This window comes from Lactuca serriola, chromosome 5 (assembly GCF_051521515.1).
Source record: "Lactuca serriola cultivar US96UC23 chromosome 5, Lser_US96UC23_V15, whole genome shotgun sequence".
Lineage (NCBI taxonomy): Eukaryota > Viridiplantae > Streptophyta > Magnoliopsida > Asterales > Asteraceae > Lactuca > Lactuca serriola.
Window position 1 is genome coordinate 341,161,275 of NC_136412.1, and position 22,431 is coordinate 341,183,705.

Below are 22,431 nucleotides of genomic sequence, written 5' to 3' on the forward strand. Positions count from 1 at the left end.
ATATGATATTAGGCCATTAAAATGTCAATTGTTGGACTGGAATAAATGGTTGGGCCTTAGAATGAGACCATGTGAAGGTTTGGGCCCAATTTGGAAAATTGGGCCATATGTTGGGCTTTGAGCCATAGTTGGACTTTTGGGCCTTTGGATTGGGCCTTGCGCTTGAATCAAGCCAAGTTAGGTGTAGAGTAGTCTCTTACCCCAAGCATAGACTTATGGTTATGTATTGGAACCCAATTATTAATTGGGTGATGTTTTGATGTTGACAGTTCAGGAATCTGTCATCCAGCAATAGGGGTTGGGTTTGCGGGACTTCAGTAGTGTGAGGTGAGTTACCTTCCAGTAGAAATGGGTTTAAGGCCATAATGTCGGCCCACTAGTAGGAGATGTGTGTTAGATAATTGTCTTTGTGATAATTGCCTGGTTTGCTGCTATTTGATATACTCTGTGTGCCAGAGTGCTCTGTTATACATGTTAGTAGTAGTATGGGTGAAATAGTCCCCGGTTACCGATTGAAAGATACTGAAGGGGTAGTCAGTACCCTTGCATGCCTAGTAGTATGATTATGTCATGTTATTATGTGATAGTGTTAGTTAAGGGATTAGTCCCTAGGCCTGGTTCTGACTAACCAGCAAAGTAGGTCAAGCACCCAAGAACTGCTTGACTACGTCAGGCACACCAGAATTGCTTGACATGTGTAGGTCATGCACCCCATAATGGCCTGACATGGTAGGTCAAGCACCCCAGAATGGTCTGGCATGGTAGATTAGGCACCCCATAATCGCCCGACAGTATGTGTATTGTATGGTATGTGATATGATGGGGGAACTCACTAAGCTTCGTGCTTACGGTTTACAGTTTTGGTTTTAGGTACATTGTTTCAAAGGAAATGAGTCGGCTCGATCGCAGCGCATCACACTATGTTTTCCGCATATGAGATCTTTAGGATTACATTCTCATATTATTTTATGATAACATGTTTGACTACTGACACTTTGTTTTGACATGAGAGGTTATTATGGATGTATTTATACTTATGGTTTTATAATAACTTATTTAAAAATGAAATTTTTGGCCTTGAATTTTGGAATGTTACATATATGCTCCCCATATAAAGCAAGTATTATTCAATGGAATAATTTTGCACCAGATTAACTTACACAAAGTAGGTGTGGATAGATTCTTATCAATTGCTAGTCTTAAAACATTAACATGAAATCTACCATCTTTGGCTAAATTGAAACGCCACCCATCTTCTTCATCGCCAAATGTAATTCCATAACATATTTGCGTTAGTCGATGAAGTTCATCCAACTCAAGTCTGGTACGTGGTTGTCTAACCCAATTCCAATTCAAAACATCTTCGTCCCTTCTATCAGCAATCCAACGGTACTTAGATTTTTCAATCGTGTATAAGGAAACGAATTGACTATTGCACGACGCACACAACATCAAACAAATGACACACAGTTACTTACTGAATATTAGGCATGAATGTATAATTAAAGACTTAGATTCTCAATTAATTGTCTACGTTCTTAAATCTCAACATGAATGTATAATTTTTATGATATCGAGTCTTAGTATTTGTTTGATAGTTTCCTTTTAATGGAAACAACTTTAAATTATGTATATTTTATTCGTTTATAATGTACGAAGAAAGTGGAAGATATATACTTTAGTGTTTTTTTTTTTATTAAAATGTTATTTATGATATGTTTGTAATGTTATTCATTTTTGTTGAAATAAGTAGTTTGATAAATGATAGTGATAGGTTTGTAGGTTTTAATGCAATATAAATATCGTATATTTTGTTTATACCTATTTTATGCAGTTTGACAACTTTGCACTTACCACTCTTCAATAAGTTCGTTAAATTTTCTATTTTAAAGAATATAACGGTTTGATTAATTGTATATGTCTAATTGTTAATCTTTATAAAATGAAAGTAAAAAATTACAAGGATCATAAGACATGTGAGGGGTTCATTACTTTCTATTTTTATTGTTATTTTGGATGATTATGATTAGCCGATATTAATCGATAACCAAAACTATAAACCAGTTAAAATCATTAACTGAAACGATTGATAATAGATAAACAATAGTTATCAAAATACATTAATTAATTATAATGGTTATGGTTCGGTTTTGACCAATAATCGAACCAAAAAGCCTCATATGCATTCCTAGTCTCCTATTAAGAAAGATATATTGTAATCGAATCTTTTAATTATATTACAGATCACTTCAACAGTTGTTTATGTATATATATCATGCCATGCCATACATGTGTTCTTAATATTTAGCAAAATAATTTAATTGATTTTATTAGTATTAATTATCAATAAATATTAATAATAAAATAACAAATATATGCTATTATTTTTAATAGATTGAACTTATTATTTTATACGTCAAAAAAATATTTATAATTATATCTTTTGTATATATTTGGTTTTAATGTTTTGATATAACAAAAATAAACTTAATAAAGATATAAGAGAATAATAAAATTAATTAACTGTTAAGTTTTTTGATTAAGTTAATGATATTTTATATATTTAAGAAAAGCTATTTTTGTAGATAATGATATAAAGGATACGTTTTATTCGATTGGTGAAAATGCAAAACCATGAATAGTCAAATTAGTTGGCTTTGAACTCGCGTCGTCCCATATCGACTATGAGAAGAACCTGAGAGTTGTTTATATGGCAGAGCTCTGCAAGTAATATTGTCCCTTTGGGGACATCCGATAAAATTGGAACGATACAGGGAAGATTAGCATGCCCCCTGCGCAAGGATGACACACACAAATCGAGAAATTGTTCTTTTTTTTTTTGCCCCTAAATCGTCTTCTCTCCAAAACCCTAATTCTCCTGTCTGTGAAGTTTTCGCGCTCATCGCCTTCAATGTGGCAACTCACAACTTTCTTTAACTATGTTCTCCCAATCTTAAAACACTTCTCCAAATTGAACACTTATTTCACTCCAATTGGCGGATTTTACGAGGTATTTCGCAAACCATGTGTATTCGAAAGCTTAATCTCTTTGTCTCTATGTTATTGGTTACTTTGCAAATGCTTTATCAAATAGATTAATGATTGTTGTCTGCCACTCTACAATTTTAATGTTTAGGATGATTTATGAATAATCGTGATGATTGTAAGCAATGGCTATGATAACTGGTTGAATACCAAGTCATCAGTTTTTCTACTTTCTATTGTATTTGTGTTAATATTCTTAAATGCTTATAGATGGCAATTGCAATTCTTACGATTTAGTAGATGAGCATCATGAACTACTGAACATGTGGATTCCATGATCAGGTTGATCTTGTTGTTGATTTCCTCAACCATTTGTGGCAAGACAAGTAAGAGTGATCTTTGCTTCTATAATGTGTGCTTTAAGTTTTACTTCTTTTGCCTTTCATGCTTTGTAAACTTCTGTTTAGTGGGGTGGATAATCCATAAAATAACATAAAACCACAAACATTTAAGATTATCTTCCCGTATAAGATAAAATATAATTAACTAATAACCTAATTAAAGTGAATTAATCCAGTAACTAACTAATAGTTTGATATATTTTGTTATATACTTCCAGAGGTTATTGTATTGAATCTAGTCAATTATGTTTGTCTCAAATTTTCATGTTTAGGATGCTTTGAGAATGACAATGATGATTCTAAGACCGGAGGGTATGGGAGGGAAGCTTCCCTCACTTTTTGTGGGTCATACCACCCATTCCCTCACCTAAAACCCAAAAAATGGGTGGGAAGGGCTTCCCTCACTTTTTTTTTAAATATATTTTTTTTATGATTTATAATTTTTAAATTATTAATAAACATAAAATTTAATTAAAATAAAAAGCATTTCATTACCTAAAATAAAAATTAGATTAAACCTATTATTTAAATAAGTAGAAAATTAAAAAAAAAACGCAAACAAAAAATCAGACAACCCACAACATAGAAAACATAATTAATATCCTAATTTTAAATAAACCAAATACGTCACTTGGAATCATCGCCCTCATTGTCCTCGTCATCATTATCCCCGTGTCACTCTCGTCGTCGGAATCTTCACTCTCGACGAATATATCAGAATCCTCGTCTGATTCGTCAAACAAATCATCGTGACAAAACTCTAACGGGGGCTGAATATCAGCCTTATAAATGTGCTCCACCAAATCAGCACGAAGTGCGTGATGAATGACACGATTGTGTACTTCTCTTTTATTCACCCTATACTCTTGTGTACCAACGGCTACTCCTTCGACATTTGGAAAAACTTCATTTTCATTGTATCGGCATATCGTTCTCCTTCGTCTTCAAGAATCATACATTACGTGTTGCAACCTTTTCACTTCATATGACATTGCCCCGACCGTTAGTACTTACCAACATCTATTAAGTACACCAAATGTTCGCACCACATCCTTCCTAGCTGACTCTTGCGCATCTTTAAACTTTTTCCTTTTCGGGTCGTTAGGACATGTAAACGATTTCACAAAAACAGACAAGGGAGGATATATACCATCCGTAAGATGGTATATACGTTTATACGCTACCCCATTTGCTTGAAAAGGTATATTGTGCGACTTTCAAGGTAGATATCGTTGAATACCGACGACTGGTCTAGCACATTGATGTCATTGTCTGCACCAGCTGGACCAGAGAATGAATGTCATATCCAAAGATCATGTGATGCGATAGGCTCTATAATGATCGTCGGCTCTTTGTGGTCGCCTCTCGTGTACTGACCACGCCATGCGTTGGGGCATAATGACCAACTTCAATGCATGCACCGTGTACAATTGGAGGATATTGTTGATAGTTGGTTTGCGCAAATATTGTTGCCCATAAACCAAATAGATCGCTTTGTAGAACTTGTACACACACTCCCGCACGGTACGCTCTGACATCCTAAAATACTCGTCCCATTTGTCTGCGCCCATGTCGTATGCTGGCTGACGAATTGCAGTCGTGCATTTTTGAACGGGAGAGGAACCTTTTATCCACCTTGCATCCATTTGCCATTGGAAATATGGAAAACGGCCTTCCAAATCGTGAACAATACGTAAGTATAGTTCCTTCCTCATCTGGAACCGACGTCGAAACTTTATAGCATAGATGGCGTCATCTGCAAAATAATCTTCTATAAGGCGATTGTGTCCGACTTCGTGATTTCTACGCAACCGTGGATTTCTTGGTTTAGATCGTGCACGTGATGTTTCGCCTAGTCGGTTTTGATAGTATGCAACCGTTTTCGCCATGACGGAACCAATAAACTTAGCTTCCTCTACAGCCGTCGAATCGGATGATGAAGATCATGACATTTTGAATAATATTTTTTTTGGAGAGAAGTATAAGTTATGGTTTAAAAAAATGGTTGGATGTTGTGGTATTTATAGTTTAAGAAAAAAACAAATGTATATATATTAACGGCTATATAGCCGTTGGAATCAAAAAAAGAAGAAAAGAAATCGACGAATCACGTGAGGAGTGAGAACACGGGATCCCCACCCCCACCTTCTTCCCGTGCCTAGCTTCCCGCACCTACGGTGTGGTGTTCCCCTGTGCGGGAAACGTCCTGCACCCTCTCCCCACACTCCATACCGTCCGGCCTAAGCAATGGTTATGATAACGAGAATGAATGCCCTTACATTTAAACCTGAAATTAACACCAAACCAAATCAAACGAAGCTAAACCAAAATCAAATCTTAAACCTGAAATTAAAACCAAACCAAAATAAAACCTAATTAATCCAGGAAAATAAAAGTTGGTTGAACCAAATCCAAATTTCAACCTTCGATTAAAACCAGAAAAAAAAAAGACTTGATTTCAACAAAAAAAATGAAAATCAAAACACGATTTCTAACAAACTGCATCAAATTTAGAAGAAAAAAAAATAAGACATGATTTCAACATGCATCAAACAAAGAAAGATCAAAACCTTATTTATCACAAACCTCCATCAACCCGAGAAAAAGAAAAAAAAAAAAAAAAACTACATCAAGATTTATAACAAGTTTGCATCAATGATGCCTCCTGTTTACCCTAATAAATGAAAATGTTATTGTCACTTGTCATTCTCTCATTTATTTGGCCACATGTCATTTTGTCATAATTTTGAAATATATTTATTTTCCACTTGTCAATTACTTCATTATTCATTTCCACTATATCATTAATTTAGTTTCCATAAATTAAACCTACTATAATAGCTATTGATTTCAATTTTCAAATTTCAAATTTCAAATTTGAAATTTCAATTTCAATTTCAAATAAATTTACATTTTAAACATTTGTATTTAACATTTTATTATAATAAATCGTTTAGTACACAGGTCTAACAATTAAACATATAATTTTAATTAATTTATTTTTTGCATGTTTTTTTTTTCATAATTTTCACTTATTTCATATTTCAAATTCAAATAAACTTTTCATTTAATCGTTCCTGTTTAACATTATGTTTTAATTAACCCGTATAATATACGGGTTTCACAACTAGTTTTGATGATTTTAAAACATGAAATATAAACTTAATGGTATGATTTAGCACTTTTTTCATAAATAGACTTAATGTTTGGTCAATGAAGTCTCTAAGAGTATGAGGTTTAGGGTTTGAGGAATTGGATTTAGCTAATTGAAAACCCATAACTCCAATTTTATGTTTATGAAATATCTATTTTACGTATGGCTCTCATTTTCATAGATTTCTTACAACGAATGGTTATTTTCATAAAAAACCCTATATTTTGATTCTTTTTCTTTTTAGACTTAAATTTTTTTTCTTTTTCGAAAAAGACCCAACTTTTACTTATTACTTGTTATTTTAGACCCTAGCAGGTTACCAAAAGGAAAATCAAGTATTTTCATTTCATAAAAAACCCTATAGTTTGTACTTTTTTTCCAGTTTAGACCTAAAATGTTTTTTTTATTTCAAAATAAACTTAACTTTAAAATTGGTTACAACCTTTAACACTAGTTGTATAAGATACTTAACTACACCGATTTAATGAAGCTTAACTTCGTTCATGCATAAAAACATGATTATATCCTTTCAAATTAAAATGAAATTCTATATTTTATGTTGGTAATTATTATGATTATCTTTAAGATTCAATAACATTGATATACAAACACCATGTATTGATCTAAACACCATGTATACATAAGATAGATTAATAAAATGAGGTAGTAGGTCGACTATTCAATTTTTTTCTCTACAACAAAATTTCATAGTTTTGTCAGTTTTGCTCATTCACCACATTCCAACCATTGTTAATAATATCAACCTTCGTATTTTGATATTTAAGTGTGCACCATTCTTGTTATTTGAATTTTCAACTTATGCTTAAACGGTTTGATTCCTAAAATATAGTTTTATGTATTCATATGTGATGTTAACATTTTTTTAAGAAAGTCTTAAACTTGAATCTCATATATCTAAACAAAACTAATACAATATTTAGGATTAAGATTTTTATGTATTTATTTGATATAATTATAACATATTATTTAATAATGGGCTAATACTACAAAATATTCTATGACTTTGGTTTAGGAGTATGATAGTGAGTGCGTTTGTTAGCTGTTCTAAAAAAATTGATTAAAAAATTCGGCCAAAAAAATAATATAGAAAAGTGAGAGAGGGAAATATGTCAAAACTCACCAAATAAGTATAATGGACAAACTAAAAAATTATTTTGTATACAGTTTGTTAAATTATATGGTATTTTTTATCTACAAATAAAAAAATATTGTTATTATGCTAAAATATTCTTCTTAGCCATGTATTATCCATGTTACCAAAAAATATCAAATTAACTTCAAACTTTTTATTATCGGTAATAATAAAATTTTCTATAAACAATATATCATGTTTAATGACATAATATATATCCAAGATAAAGTCTAATTATATCTTTTAGATAAAAATAAAATTTTACAATTCTTTTAGATTACATTCGCTCAAAAGATAATAGATTAGATAACATTTTTTAGTGTATACATGTATACTTTCTTTTTCGTTGTAGTCAATAAGTAACTTATATATTTGGTCTTGAAGATTATAACAAATTTTAAAGTTTAGTTTATTTTGAAAAAAAATCGGGTCTAAAATGGAAACAACTACAAAACATAGGGTCTTTTATGAAACAAAAATACCTAATTTACCTATTGGTGACCTGCTAGGTCTGAAATAACAAGTAACACATAAAAGTTGGGTCTTTTTTGGAAAAGAAAAAAATTTTGGTTTAAAAAGAAAAAAGTCATAATATAGGGTCTTTTATGGAAATAACCTTACAATGAAATTATGAACATCTTGAGATTGGTAATCTTAAGTTTTCTTTTGATGTATTAAGGACTTATACATTCTATTAGAACTATTTAATCTCATTCTTGTAGGTGTTTGACTATAAAATCTTGGAACTTTTGGTTTAATTATCTTATTGCAAATTGGTAAATAGTATGTGAAGGTAACAAAAAGTCATGCAATACTTGCTTCATTTGGTTGTAATTCCCTTCTACACATCCTCTACTTTGATTTTGGTTTTCTGTTTTAGGGTTTCGGACATACCTTCAGTTATGACCCTATCATCTTCAAGAGTTATTTTTTTTACTTAACAACTGGCTGCTATAAATGATAAGCAACAAAAGATGTGGTTATTGGTGATATTAAAATTGTCAATAAGCTTTATAACGGATTTTTACATGATTTTTTTCACTGGAAAATTGAGAGACAGGGATCACTTCTCATAGTGTATGATCCTTAGTTTAAAAAAGTAAATGAAAATATGCACTCTTCCCATTGTGTATTCCTGTTGGATCTCTAAATTCTTTGTGTCATGTAGCTCCCATCGGATATATTCTAAATTCTTAAAATTATATAGTTTTTTAGTTATGCCTTTATCGGGTGGTTTCTCTCATGATTATGTTCTGTTTTTATATAATTACCATCCTATTGTCTTAATAATAATAAAAAAAACTAATAATCTTTTCAAGCAATTCAAATATAACAGAGAACGTAAATCACGTTTTTCTTTTTCAAAGCAGATTAGAAATTTGTATTTTGTTTTAAAAATTAAAAGAAAACATATATATTTTTAGAAAAAAAGGTACTTATGTTTTCTTGTACAATATATATGTTTTCTTGTATAATATCCTTCTTAATAAATGAAAGTTTTTTTTTTCCCACATGTCATCTTCTCCTTCATTTGGACACATGACATTTTCTAAAATTTTTGAATTTTCTATTTTCCACTTGTCATTTTATTGTAATTTTCATTTTATTAAATTAAAATTCAACATTTAATATGTAAGGTAATATATATATGTAAGGTATTTATTAGAAATGATGTATATATGTAATGTATTCAATGTATTAGAGTCTCATTAATTTTAATAATTTAAATTTTTTCTCGTTTTTCTTATAAATTCAAACTTCTCAAATTGTTAAAATTTCATATTTAATTTTTTTTTAAATAAACTCATGTAATACATGAGTCTCACACCTAGTATATTGATAAACGTAGTTAATACTTTATAAGAGCAACATTTTTTACAAAAATAAATATTTTCTAGAAGCTTTCACCACTTCAACATTTGAAATGTATTTTGAAAAGTGTAAAAAAAATATATGATATTGTTTGATGAGTTTATCAGGCAATATATTTTCAGTTATGAATCTTTATCTTCTTAATATTTCCCCGCGTTAGAAAGCAATCGTGAGTTTATATTTTAAAGTTACGAAGTTTCTTTTATTTTAACCGAAAACAACAAAGTTCGTTTAAACGAAACTCTAGTCAAAATTGAAACATTTGATATGTCTTCATCTTAATAATAACTAAAAGGGATAATGACTTAAATGGGTAACATATTATTGGTTTTGTACACATTTAGTCCCTGACTTTTTTTGTCCACATTTTACCCTTGAATTTGTTCTTATGTATAAATTAAGTCATTATTACCGGTTGCTTCCATATTTGCTGACAGGACTGCCTATGTGTACACTCATTAAAAGAAAACACTCCTACATGGATCATCTATGAGTTCCGTTGCATATATTACTATGCCTAGCCCTAACTTCAATCAAAATACATTCGAACCCATACCCAAAATCGAAGAAGAAGATGTCGAATCCCAGTTCACCTGGTTCCATCGCAAAGAAAGAGGAGCTTTGTGATTGTCGACTCCCAGTTTGAATATGCACATCCAAGACTAAAGACAACCCTAAAAAAAAGTTCAAAGTTTGCCCCAATTCTCTGGTATGTCGATCTTGATTTCCCTTTGTACTTTTGATATTCCTTGTAATAAATAAAGATAATGAGCTTCTTACAATCTTTATATTTGATTTCAAAGAAATCGGGTAAGAAGTGTAAGTATTGGGAATGGATTGATGAACCTGTGACTAGGAATCCGGATTTAGAACAAGAACTTGAAGCAATTAAAGATGATGTTGCATGTTTGAAGAAAGAAGTTCAAGAGCTGAAGAATAAAGCACATAGTTATAGGGTTGAAACAGTTGTATTGATGTATTGAATTGTGGTGTTTTGGATGTATGGATTGGATGGTTTATATGAAATGTATTGAATGGTTTATATTTAATGTATTGAATGGAGTTTGCATATAGCACACATTTGATTCTAATCTACATTGAATTTGGCTACAATTTCAACAGCCAAAGGACAAGGACAATGATAATTGAATTTGTCTGCAATTTCAATAACCAAAAGACAAAGGACATTGATAAAAACAAATAGGGAATATGATTCCCATTAGACAATTGACATATGATTCCCATTATAACCTTCTTAATAAAGTAATGCATTGATACCAATAAATATTGAAAAAGACAAAACACAATTGACATGGGATACCATATTCGATTCCATTACTTAAAGGCCATAAAAAGTTGTTAGGTTACAAGCAAGTGTAGTATTGTCAATTACATCAAAAGTTGGCCCAATTAACAAAATAAAGTCACCATACACAGTGTATTATTACATACTTGCAAAGCAAAAGAAAACAAGTAACCCTAATCAGTCTAAAGTAATTGGGTTGTCCTCAGTCACTCCTTTGCCATCTTTTCGAAAAACATGCTTCCTGATTTGTATCTTGTTGATTCTCTCTGAAGGTTTCATTGCTCTAACACCAAGACTCTTAGGCACTCTAACACCAAGATTCACAGACACTTGGTTAACAGGTACTAGATTCACAAGGTCTTGGTTGATAGGTTGTTAGGGGTATCAAACCCAACAAATAATAGGGGTACGATATAGTCCAGAATAACACTATTATATTGCATTAAAAGGTAGTACAAGGCAAGTAGGGTCGATCCACATAGACACGAGACAATTGGTTTATACCTCTTTGCACAAGGTACTATGGTCACCAATAGTAAACAGAGGGGTGTTTGGAACGCAATGATTAAACAAACAATTAAAAACATAAGTAATAAACTAAATGATCGAATTAAATTCAGAATTTGTGAGTACTCCAACTCTATGTGTGACAACTTAGCAATGTGATTCCAAGACAACATGATATTTGCTCAGTTCTATCTAAGTTGGTACTTGAAAGTGTTAACAAACTCTAACACTTCCCATTCACCACATTAATTAACCAAAACAAACTCTTTGATTAACCCTAACCTTAATAGCCTAACCTAAACACGTTCTCAAAATTAGATTGAAAGATTGCATTAAACTTTATGTGAATGTTCCCAACAACACCCAATTTTCGGGAGCTTAAGAGTGTGTGAATAAGATTTACACTAAATTCGTTAAATGGAAATCAGTTTAGTGCTTGTTACTTGTTCAATTTTCACAAAACAATTACGAATTTTGTAAAAGAGATAACTTGAATGACCTAACCCTAATTCAAATGGCCAATAAGAATCACAATTAGAATCAAACATTCGATTGAAGCAAAATCAAATTCACCATATAGAAATTAAAAGCAAACATCAAGTCATATGATTGAAATCACAACTAATAAGTCATGACATGAAGTTTGAGAAACTAGGGTTCTAGCCACACATGGCTAGAACAAGATCAAAAGTTAAAAAGATGGAAATAATGTGCAATTACAACTTACAAATACTAGAAATAATGTTTCCAAATGATTACTGATCAAATCCTTGCAAAAACCTTCGAAATCTCCTCACAAAATGTGCTCTGATATGTGTGTATCTATAAAAATGACCCGATTTCCGTAATATGAAAGATAGGAAAAATTGCCAAAAGTTTGTTTTTGGGTTGAACACGGCCCGTGTTCAGCATGGTCAACAACTCCCATTTTGGTCAACACTACCCGTGTTGATTTTGCAGTGTAAATCCAACACGACCCGTGTACCCCCTGACTCCGAATCCAAATTTGATTGTTCCAACTATTTCGTTCTTCGCCCGATCATCCCGAAATCTTCACTAATGCTTCCCGACACCTCCCAAAGCGCATTCCAAGTTCCGGATTACCTGAGAAAGACATGAAAGTGTGCAAATAAGGTTGTTCTATAGACTAACATGAATATGATGAAATTCAATAAAAATGATGAGCAATTATGCTAAATAGATGTATGAAAAGGGACTAAAAGGTGTGCAAAAAGGTGCACAAATTGCACCTAACATAGGTACTTCATTCACATGCTCTTGATTCATAGGATCTTCATTCGCATGCTCTTGATTCACATGCACGTTCTCTTGAATGGCAGACTCTTGATTCACATGGACATGCTCTTGAGTCAAGGGATCTTGATTGACATGTGTTGGAGCACTTAGAGCTGGAGTGCTTGGACCTACTTGTGAAGGACAGTTTCTTGCATTACTTTCCTTTCTTACTTTACTTTAAGTGCTTGTAGTTGCCTTTACAACCCTCCAAAAAGGTTTAATGTAACACTCACCCTTAAACTTTTTATGGAAGTTAGCAAGGATGTGCCTAGCACACAACCTATGCTCAACTTTGGGACATCTTTCTTTCACAACCTCCATTATACACTGCATTGATTTGGAATGTTAGTTTGTGAAAAAGGTAATTTTTGTAAAAGATAATTTGTGTATATATGTACCTTGTCTCCATCTGACATCAATGTGATTCCATTATCATTTCCCCTTCATCTATGTCTTCCATTAGATTGTTCAAGAACCACTTCCATGTACTCTTATTCTCAACATTTGTTACTGCCCAGACTATTGGGTATATGTTACTGTTTCTATCCCTGCCTACTGCTGAGATGAGCTCCCCTTTACAGATGCCCTTCAGAAAACATCTATCTATCCAAATTACCTTCCTACACCCATCTAACACGTCATCAACTCCTTTAAAGCTCATATAAAACCTTTCAAACACCACAATATAATTATTTTGGGGCTACACATACACTTCAAAACGAGATACTGGGTTGGCCCTTTCAAGTTCAGCTCCATAATCCCACAACTTGGAATAATGATCCTTCAAATCACCATCAATTTCACACAATGCAAATCTTTTTGCATTCCTACATTGTCCAACACGAACATTTATGTTGAATAACTTGGATACCATAACTTTCATCTTCCCCGTACTCATTTTAGGGGGCTCCAAAATATCAGTGACAACTTGTTTCCCTATCCACTTGTAGGTAACAATTGACCCAAGTTTGAATGCCTTTGAACAAATATGGTCTTCTCTAAGGGACTTTATTTGAAATGTTTGCTCATATTTCATCCAGGAAGCCCACAGTCTGAAAAGGCATTGTGGTCTTTTTCCTTTACAACACTTTACAAGCAACCTATCCTTGTCATTCTTCTCATAATACAAGTCATATCCATGTGCAACTGCATAGTTACTGAGAGATGACTTAAGTTTAGCAGGAGAAGAGAATCTCATACATAGTTCAGGCTTCATCTTCCTCCATTCCTGAGTAGCATCATGCCTATGGTAGATAGTTGGAAGTTCATTGCCTTTTTCATCTTCATCTTCAACAACTACTGGACATAACTTGTTCAAAAACTTATCATTATAGGTTCTTTTGAAGATTCTTTTGCTTGATGTAACAATTTCATCCTCTTCATGTTCACGGTTCTCATCATTTGCCAAAACAAAGTCAACATCTTCTTCTGAATACATAAGTTCTTCATCGTCTGGTTCTTCTTTCTGAATCCACTCAATTATAGGTTCATTTTCACGGTCAATATACACATCCACATGTCTGTTAGCATTTGCAACCTTAAGAAACTCAGAGTAGTCACATTCATTTTATAGTTTTTGGAGCCCCTCACTCAATCTCACTTCAGGTATACAGTAATACACATGCTTGCACTAAAAATCGATAAGCTTCTCGACATATTTGATGAAATCGGAGAAAACAAACTTGTTTGCATCTTCATTCAGACGTAGTACTTGTGGACCAAAATACACTAATGGATTAGGCACAAAAGTATTGTTATAGTGTACATCGACTTTTGGAAAAACTTGGCTTTCCTCCATTGAATCAGAATGGTGTATTGAGAGATTGAGAGAAGAGAAAGGTAAGTAATGAGGCACTGATCAAGAACAGATTAAATACAATAGAACCCTAATTGATCTTCGTTCGTAAATGAGGTTTCTTGATAAATGATGGTGGAAGAGGGTAACTGTCACGTAAACTATCCAAACACAAAATGACCAGCTTAATCGGAAGCAACCAGTAATAATGACTTAATTTATACACAAGAACAAGTTCAAGGGTAAAATGTGGATAAAAAAATAATGGACTAAATGTGTACAAAACCAATAATATGTTACCCTTTTAAGTCATTATCCCTAACTAAAATCAACAAAGTTTGTTTAAACGAAGCTAAAGTCAAAATTGAAACATTTGATATGTCTTCATCTTAATAAACAAGTTGAAACCTCAAATCAATCAAATCTCAAAATCAATTTGAATTTCCAAGCTATGAATAGTCGGTCGCAACAATATCAAGAATACCGTTTTTTTTTTACCATCATGGGAAATGCAAATAATTGGTTAGCTAATTTCAATTGTAATCCTGATTATATCACATACTAATACTTAATACTTGATACCGCTACAGTTACAACATACTTCCCAATTCCCATAACATTATCACAATTGATATAGAAAAATCTTTTATGGTTGCAATAGAGGGCACAAACGATCATACATGTATTGGTTAATTGTAGATTATTATTCAACTGACAATTTGGATTTACAACAAAAAACTATTTTCTAAAGTTAGTTTATCTAAATTCCATCGAATGTTGTATACAAGGAAAAAAAAACTTTGGAACTATATGATTTATGTATGTTCTTTTTGTTAAGACATTTGAACAATACTGTTTTATTACTTAAATATGTATTTATCTAAATTCCATCAAATGTTGTAGTTATTTACAAGTTTTTTTGAAAATATATGATTTATGTATGTTTATTTTTGTTAGTTTGAATAATATTGCTTTATTTAAGCGTAAGCATTTATTTTGCTCACATTCTTTTGGAAAAATATCTATCATTTTAGAATTCTATTGGAAAATGTCTATATGCTTTTAGAAAACTTCAGTGTTTACTTATTTTTGTTTTACGTTTTCTTTTTATTAATTCACATTTAATATTTCTTATCATTTTGAATATTATTGATTTATTACTTAAATTCATGGTTCTAAAATGCATGTCATGGCGTGAGGCATGATGTAGCCGTTACGAAAACGTCATAGACGTGTTTGTTAAGCGTGGTGACCAAATACTGTGTCAAAACGCACCTTATCGCATTAGGGTGCGGGTTTTTTCCAAGGCGCGGAATTTTTTGTTTTTTGTTTTCTCATCGGGCCTAAAAATATTGAATTTTTGTTAACTTTTCTATATTAAATGATAATATAACACTTCTAAAAACTTGATATATTTGACATAATTCTATAACTATATGATTTATATTTTTTAATGTATATAAAGTTATCATGCCTAGAAAAATGAAATGGCTTGTCAAGGCTCGTCATGGCTTAGGTTTGACCTTACCGTCAAGCCACGGCTCATGTCATTTAGAACCTTGCTTAAAATACATATTCATTTGTAATTTCAATCTCATCTTATATGTTTGCAAATTATTATTATTATTATTATCATTATTATTATTATTATTATTATTATAAGTTTCAGTGTTTTTAGTTTTATTAACGGTGTAGTATATGAGTTATAACCTAGTATACAACTAAGAATTTTTTTACATCTGGATTTGGTATGCGTCAATCTTCGAAGTTGTGTATAATTTAGATAATCTAATCAATCGAGCTTTTCAATTTGCTTTGGAAATGAACTATTTTTAACGGGTTAAGTGAAATTCAACTATCCACAACCAATAAACTAGTACAAACTATTTTTTTACAAGTTCTATCACAACTGTTCTACCTGATTTTGAAAAATCATTTAGTTTCATCCAATCTAGAAATTGGTATATAACAATTAGGAAGACGATTATTTTTCATTTGTTGTAATTATCATTAATAATATATAATTGTGGAAAGTTAGGAGGGTGCTTATGTAAACCACATTTAACAATGTTTTAAAAATCGGTTTGAGTGGGCCGGTTAAACCGGTTGGCCGGAAACCAGGAAAGATAGCGGTTTAACTATCACCGGTTTTATAACTATTTATGAACCCGAACGAACCAACCGGTTTTACAAAAATCCGGTTGAACCAATTAAATTGAATAAAAACAAATGGAAAATAACCATTATGCATAATAAACTTAGGTGATATTTTTCACACGTATTTAAGTTTCTCTAAATAAAAATATATATTAAATTTTATGAATTTTTTAATGCTTTTGTATTCATTTAAAACTATATTTTGTATCGGTATTATATATATTTTTTTTGATGTATGTGAACAAATATAAAACTTATAGTTATATGTTATTTTAATATATTTGAGTTGATCTACAACTTGTTTATATATGTATTTTTAATGTTTGAACATGTAAAAGTCAAAATTTAATTTATGTATGTGTAGGGAAATGAAAAAAAAATAAAAGATTATAAAAACTGATTGACTTATTGGTTGAAACGGTTAAACCGAAAATCAATTATCATAACGATTCAACTAAATTCAACTAAAACTAGTTTTTAAAACTTAATTTAATTTTTTTCAAAAATTAATATGCTGTTGCCCTAAATCCTAATCAATCCTCATCACTAATAAGTTCTAACTTCTATGTAAGGCCCGTGGGGGGTTATTTTGGGCTTGATATTAGAAACCCTAACCCATCTATCGTATATGCTTATATATACAAGCATCGACGGCCGATGTTTCTATGTTAGATTTCTTTCATCTTCTTGACCGATTTCATATTTAATTATCCTTTCTTTATTTCTGGCCGCTATTGTTTTGTTTTTGTTTCTTCGATCGATTGAATTTCGATTTTTGATTTCCATTATTTTTTGTTTTGATGTTTGCCTCTTCAATTTTTTTTACGTTAAGGAATCAAAGGATCCGTGTACAAATAAGCCGATGCTCTGGATATATGTGATGAAGGTAGCATGGTAATGTGCACGGAGATCAAGTAACTTTTAGGTCGTCATGTCTGCTCCCACTGATTTTCTCTGATTTGGGGGCCTGGATTAAACCTACATTTTTATACATAAACTGCTTCTGCCGTTTTGTCTTCCACAATCTTCAAATTTCCTATTGATTCCTATTCTCTGAGTTTAGATTTATGTAAATTAAACTGTAGTTATCATAACCGTTTGCCAAAATTAAAAGGGTTTTAACCTGATGTATAAAAGCAGGGATCTATTGCCAAATTATAAAGTGAATCGATCTCTCGTAAACATCAGGGAAATAGAGCTGGGCATCGTTATTGGGTGAACCTCTTGAATTCTTACATGATGGACAAGGTTCAGTAAACGAAGCTATATTTTTTTTAAAAAAATATCGTATAATTTACCATCTAAGCGTGCTAGGTTGTTTAACCTTATATTGAGTGGTTTTTTTATTATGTAAATTTTTATTATAATTTACAGAAAATCTTCGGAGTTGAAATTTAAAATCCACAATAAGAATAAGGTAAAAGAATGATAATACCTGTTTGTTTTGTAATACTATGTCTCAAAAAAGTTAATAACGAACTAAATAACAAAGTTTGTTTAGGTTTTATTATGGTGCTTTTCTGAGGGTAACAAGTTTGTGGTTGTGGTTGTTACTATAATATATAGTAACAACATTGTTTTGTTTATTCACAAGATAACCAGTGTATCTCATTACATCGTATCCAACCTATTTTCGTTTTTTCCCTCATAAATGTCATAAATGGAGTCATAAATTTTCCCTCATAAATGTCATAAATGGAGTCATAAATGGTGTAAATAGTATTTCATTTTCAACTCTATTTTATTTTCTACCTTATCTTTTATTTCAAAAAATATATTTTTAGAACATTTTATTTTTATAATTTATATATATTGTTTAATACATCCTTTTATTAATTAAACTCTAAATTTATCTCTATATTTATGATTAATTATTATAAATTAATATATAAAATGATATTATAAATATTAAATATTGCATTTAAATTATAATTAGCAGATAAAATAAACTAGAAATATATAAATTAAAAATAAGAGAGACTAAAATTGACAACCAAACTTTATCTTTATTTTTGGGTAACACCAGAAGGAGCTTAATATATAAGCTTCAATATATAATGGTATCTTGTACGCATCTTAATAAACTCTAAATATTGGTTTATGCATTTTATCAAACATATAACATGCATTAGGAGCTCCAAAAGCTAAAAAAAATTTGTGACTTTAAAAATTTTCCAATTCCACATTCTGTTATAGCACTACCAACAAACTTTTTTTATGATTATAAACATGGATTTTATAAAACATAATATGAAATTGGACTTACGAGTAGGTAGGTTGCAATCGATCATCTCTTACCAGCAGGTTGAAATTGAACCTATCCTTTCTATCCTCCTTGAAATTTCACAAGTCTAATAAAAAAAAGAGAAATATGATGAAACAGAGCACATGGCTTAACTTTATTGAGAAATTTTTAGAATTTAACGAAGATCAAGGTACCTAATGAGTTTTTGAGAAGATGAACAAAACAGAAAAAATTGGAAAATAAAAAAACCGTAAGTGAAAGAGGAGAAGATCAACATACCTTATGCGTGATGAGAAGAAGGGTGTTGATTGGTGGGGGGCATGCTCAAATCGTTAGTCTTAAAGGATCTTGGTTGTCGCTAAAAGAGGATGAGATGATATCTTTTCAGAGGCGTTGGAAAGAAATTGTAGGGCAAGGGTAGATTAGGAATAATTCTCAGTCAACTATTGTTCTCAAGCTTTCTCGCTCAAATTTCTCTTATCCAGTCAGCCATCCAAAATCGGTTAACAAACAATCTCAGACCGAGTCAGCCGAATACGTATGACCCGACTCGGTCATACGTATATCAAACAACCCCTTAATTCTAATTTTTAGAAAACATTCATAGTATTAACTCATATCAAAACTCATGTATTAATAGTCAAAACATGTAATGATGAAACAATGTAAGAGTATAAATCCCAAAAATCTTATGTGTGGAAAATATAGTGTCATGCGCTGCGTTTATGCCGGCTCCTTTCCCCTCTAATAGAAAGTACCTGAAACCAAAACTGAAAACCGCACAAAGCTTAGTGAGTTCCCTTATCATTCCATCATACCACATATCATACAATAACATACTGCCTAGCATATCCGGGTGTTGGCCTACCTCTTCGCTCTCTTTCAACCGATAATTGCCTAGTATATCAGGGTGCTGGCCTATCCCTTCGGTCTCTTTCAACCGGTAACTGCCTATCATATATTGGTGTTGGCCTACCCTTTCGGTCTATTTCAACCAGTAACGGGGACTATTTCACCCCTACCACTACCACATATCATCCTAGTATATAAACACACAAGTCACATACTGTCTAATATATCTAGGTGCTGGCTTACCCCTTCGGTCCTTTCGATCGGTAACGGGGTCTATCCCACCCCTCCTACCACTATCACATAATATCATAACATACTAGCACATATGGTATAATAGATAGTGGCATACCAAAAAAATTACCACAAAGACAATCATCACCACCAAACCAACTACTAGTAGGCCGACATTGGTGCCTTCGACCAACTTCTACTGGAAGGTAACTCATCTCAAATGATGTAAAGTAGTTGAACTGTCCTCGGCTCTGAAATCAACCACACTCAAACTCCTACACATAAAAGATTCCCTTTAATTACCTTTTCATACTCATAACCCCTTAAGGGTCAACTTTGGTCAAAGTAAAAGTCAACACCCTGGTCAAAGTCAACATTTTTGGTTGACTCAACTCGTCGAGTTGGCCCATCAATTCGCCGAGTTCCATAAATCATAAAACTCTGAAATCGCGATCCAACTCGTCGAGTTCTTTCACAAACTCGTCAAGTTCCTCCTATCAACAGAATCAAAACTTTCCCACTCAACTCGTCGAGTCTGTTCTTGAACTCGTCGAGTCCTTAATTTTATAGAATCGGGACACTTCGACCAAACTCGTCGAGTTCTTCAGTCTGTTAAGCTATCTTAATGTATTAAGCCATTATTCTGCGAATCTAAGTCCCATATTCCAGATATGGGTCGAATACACCTCTTGGAGGGTAAAGTTTCCGACTTTACCCATTAAGACCCATCCTATAAGAAATGAGCCCTAACCCTAGCTCAGAATGGCTTAGTTCCAACTTCAAAACCATCCAAACTTCATACATCTGGACTCTAGGGACAGTTTAGTCACGTAAAGTTCCTATCTTTACTTGCATGCATAAACTACTTGGCTCAAAAGGCCAAAAAGATGGTCCACAAGTTGCATGGGACTTTCATGGCCATAAAGTTGGCACCTTTATGCCATGAAGTCCCCTAAAGACCCTATATCTGAAGGGTTTGCCCACAAAAGACGTTTAAATCCTACAAACTAAGATTCTTGGGCCAAAACATGGAGAAAACATACTAAAACTATATCTAAGAATACTATAGGCAAGGTAGGAGCTTTATACCTCAGATAAACCATAAATGAAGCTCAACTAATGGATCTACTCTTCTCCTATACGTCCTTGCTCCTTCTTCAAGTATCTTCGTCTTCAAAATCACAAAGAATGCACAAAAATGGCTCAAAACTCTCAAAAGTGGATTAGGGTTTCGTGGCTAGGGTTTGGGACAATGGAAGTTGTAATTGAAGCCAACTTATGGAGGTTAAGATGTTTAAATAGGGTGCAAAACCCTGAAAATTAGGGTTTCATTCTGTCAGTCCTACTCATCGGGTTGAGGCTTCTCGACTCGTCGAGTAGACTTCACAACCCGCGTCCAAATCCATCTCTACTCGACGAGTTTGGGGCCTCCAACTCGTTGAGTTTCTATACAAAAATGAATAAATTAAGAATTAAATACATATCAGGAACTGGGCATTACAAAGGAGGTTTAGTTCGGAATAAGAAAATGATAAAGAAGATGGTTTTGTCATTGTTTGATAAAAGAGACTGCTCTGATACCAATTAAAGGATCGAGATAGAACATATGATATCAAACAATATAAAGAACAAGAACAAAGTTAATCAAAAACTATTTTCGATTAAAGAAATATCTCACACAAAGAGAATACACCAAACATTAATTACATCATAACCTAATGTAACTTATATAGTAAATTGATGACTATTATAGATTCAAATCTATAAATATCAAGGATTTTAATAACTATGATAACTACCTTTAATAAAAGATACACGAACACGTAACATATCATATCACTAAAATAGTGGATCAAAAGACTTAATTAACAAGAAACATATCATGTTGTCTTTGAAGCCTGATCAGTGTCACATGACACTAAATTGATTATACATTCGGTGTGATAAAGGTTTGACTCATTGGATTATAATGTTTGACCTTACATATCATACACTATTGGTATGGATGAACCATCTAACTCCAAGGAAGCGATGACATGCTTTGAAGCTGCTAAATGGAAGGAGAGTATGAAAGCAACTGGTACCGACTTGGGTCGTGAGTTTTAAGGAAGAAGTGATTGAGAGGATCGACAGGAGGATTGCAACGTTCATAGGTATGGAAATTCTATGGATATATATGATATTTTCTAAGACATGAATGCGTATCAACTTCCCATATTCAAGAGGATGAAGAATCGGGTTCTTAGCACGCTATGGGGTAATGGAGATGGAGGGTGCCTGTTGCACTAGTGTCTTTATGCTAAAAAAATTATATTAGATTAATATTAATAATAACATATGATCTTAAAGGGTCACATTAAAAACAACTTGATGCAAATAGATAATTTATAAGAATTTGATTCTTGATGACTATTTATAACTCTTATAATTAATTAGAAATTATTTATTTTATGAAAATAATAATTTCAATCTTAAGT

The 22,431-nt window shown here is 32.1% G+C and overlaps 1 protein-coding gene, 1 long non-coding RNA gene and 3 other non-coding genes across 5 annotated transcripts; 3 read left to right on the forward strand and 2 right to left on the reverse strand.

Moving 5' to 3' along the window:
• Positions 1–2,735: 2,735 nt before the first annotated feature.
• Positions 2,736–2,838, forward strand: LOC145055812 (U6 spliceosomal RNA). The gene has a single exon (XR_013685364.1). It is a non-coding gene; the product is annotated as a U6 spliceosomal RNA (small nuclear RNA).
• Positions 2,839–4,699: 1,861 nt separating this feature from the next.
• LOC145051048 (uncharacterized) lies at positions 4,700–5,275 on the reverse strand. The gene has a single exon (XM_078999198.1). The coding sequence runs from the start codon at positions 5,273–5,275 to the stop codon at positions 4,700–4,702; it is 576 nt and encodes a 191-aa protein (XP_078855324.1).
• Positions 5,276–12,069: 6,794 nt separating this feature from the next.
• LOC145055381 (uncharacterized) lies at positions 12,070–19,019 on the reverse strand. The gene is made up of 2 exons (XR_013685169.1): positions 18,893–19,019; positions 12,070–12,482 (listed from the first exon to the last, which is right to left on the reverse strand). It is a non-coding gene; the product is annotated as an uncharacterized LOC145055381 (long non-coding RNA).
• Positions 17,505–17,612, forward strand: LOC145056229 (small nucleolar RNA snoR100). Its single transcript, XR_013685760.1, has one exon. It is a non-coding gene; the product is annotated as a small nucleolar RNA snoR100 (small nucleolar RNA).
• On the forward strand, positions 17,757–17,897 carry LOC145056234 (small nucleolar RNA snoR74). The gene has a single exon (XR_013685764.1). It is a non-coding gene; the product is annotated as a small nucleolar RNA snoR74 (small nucleolar RNA).
• Positions 19,020–22,431: the final 3,412 nt, after the last annotated feature.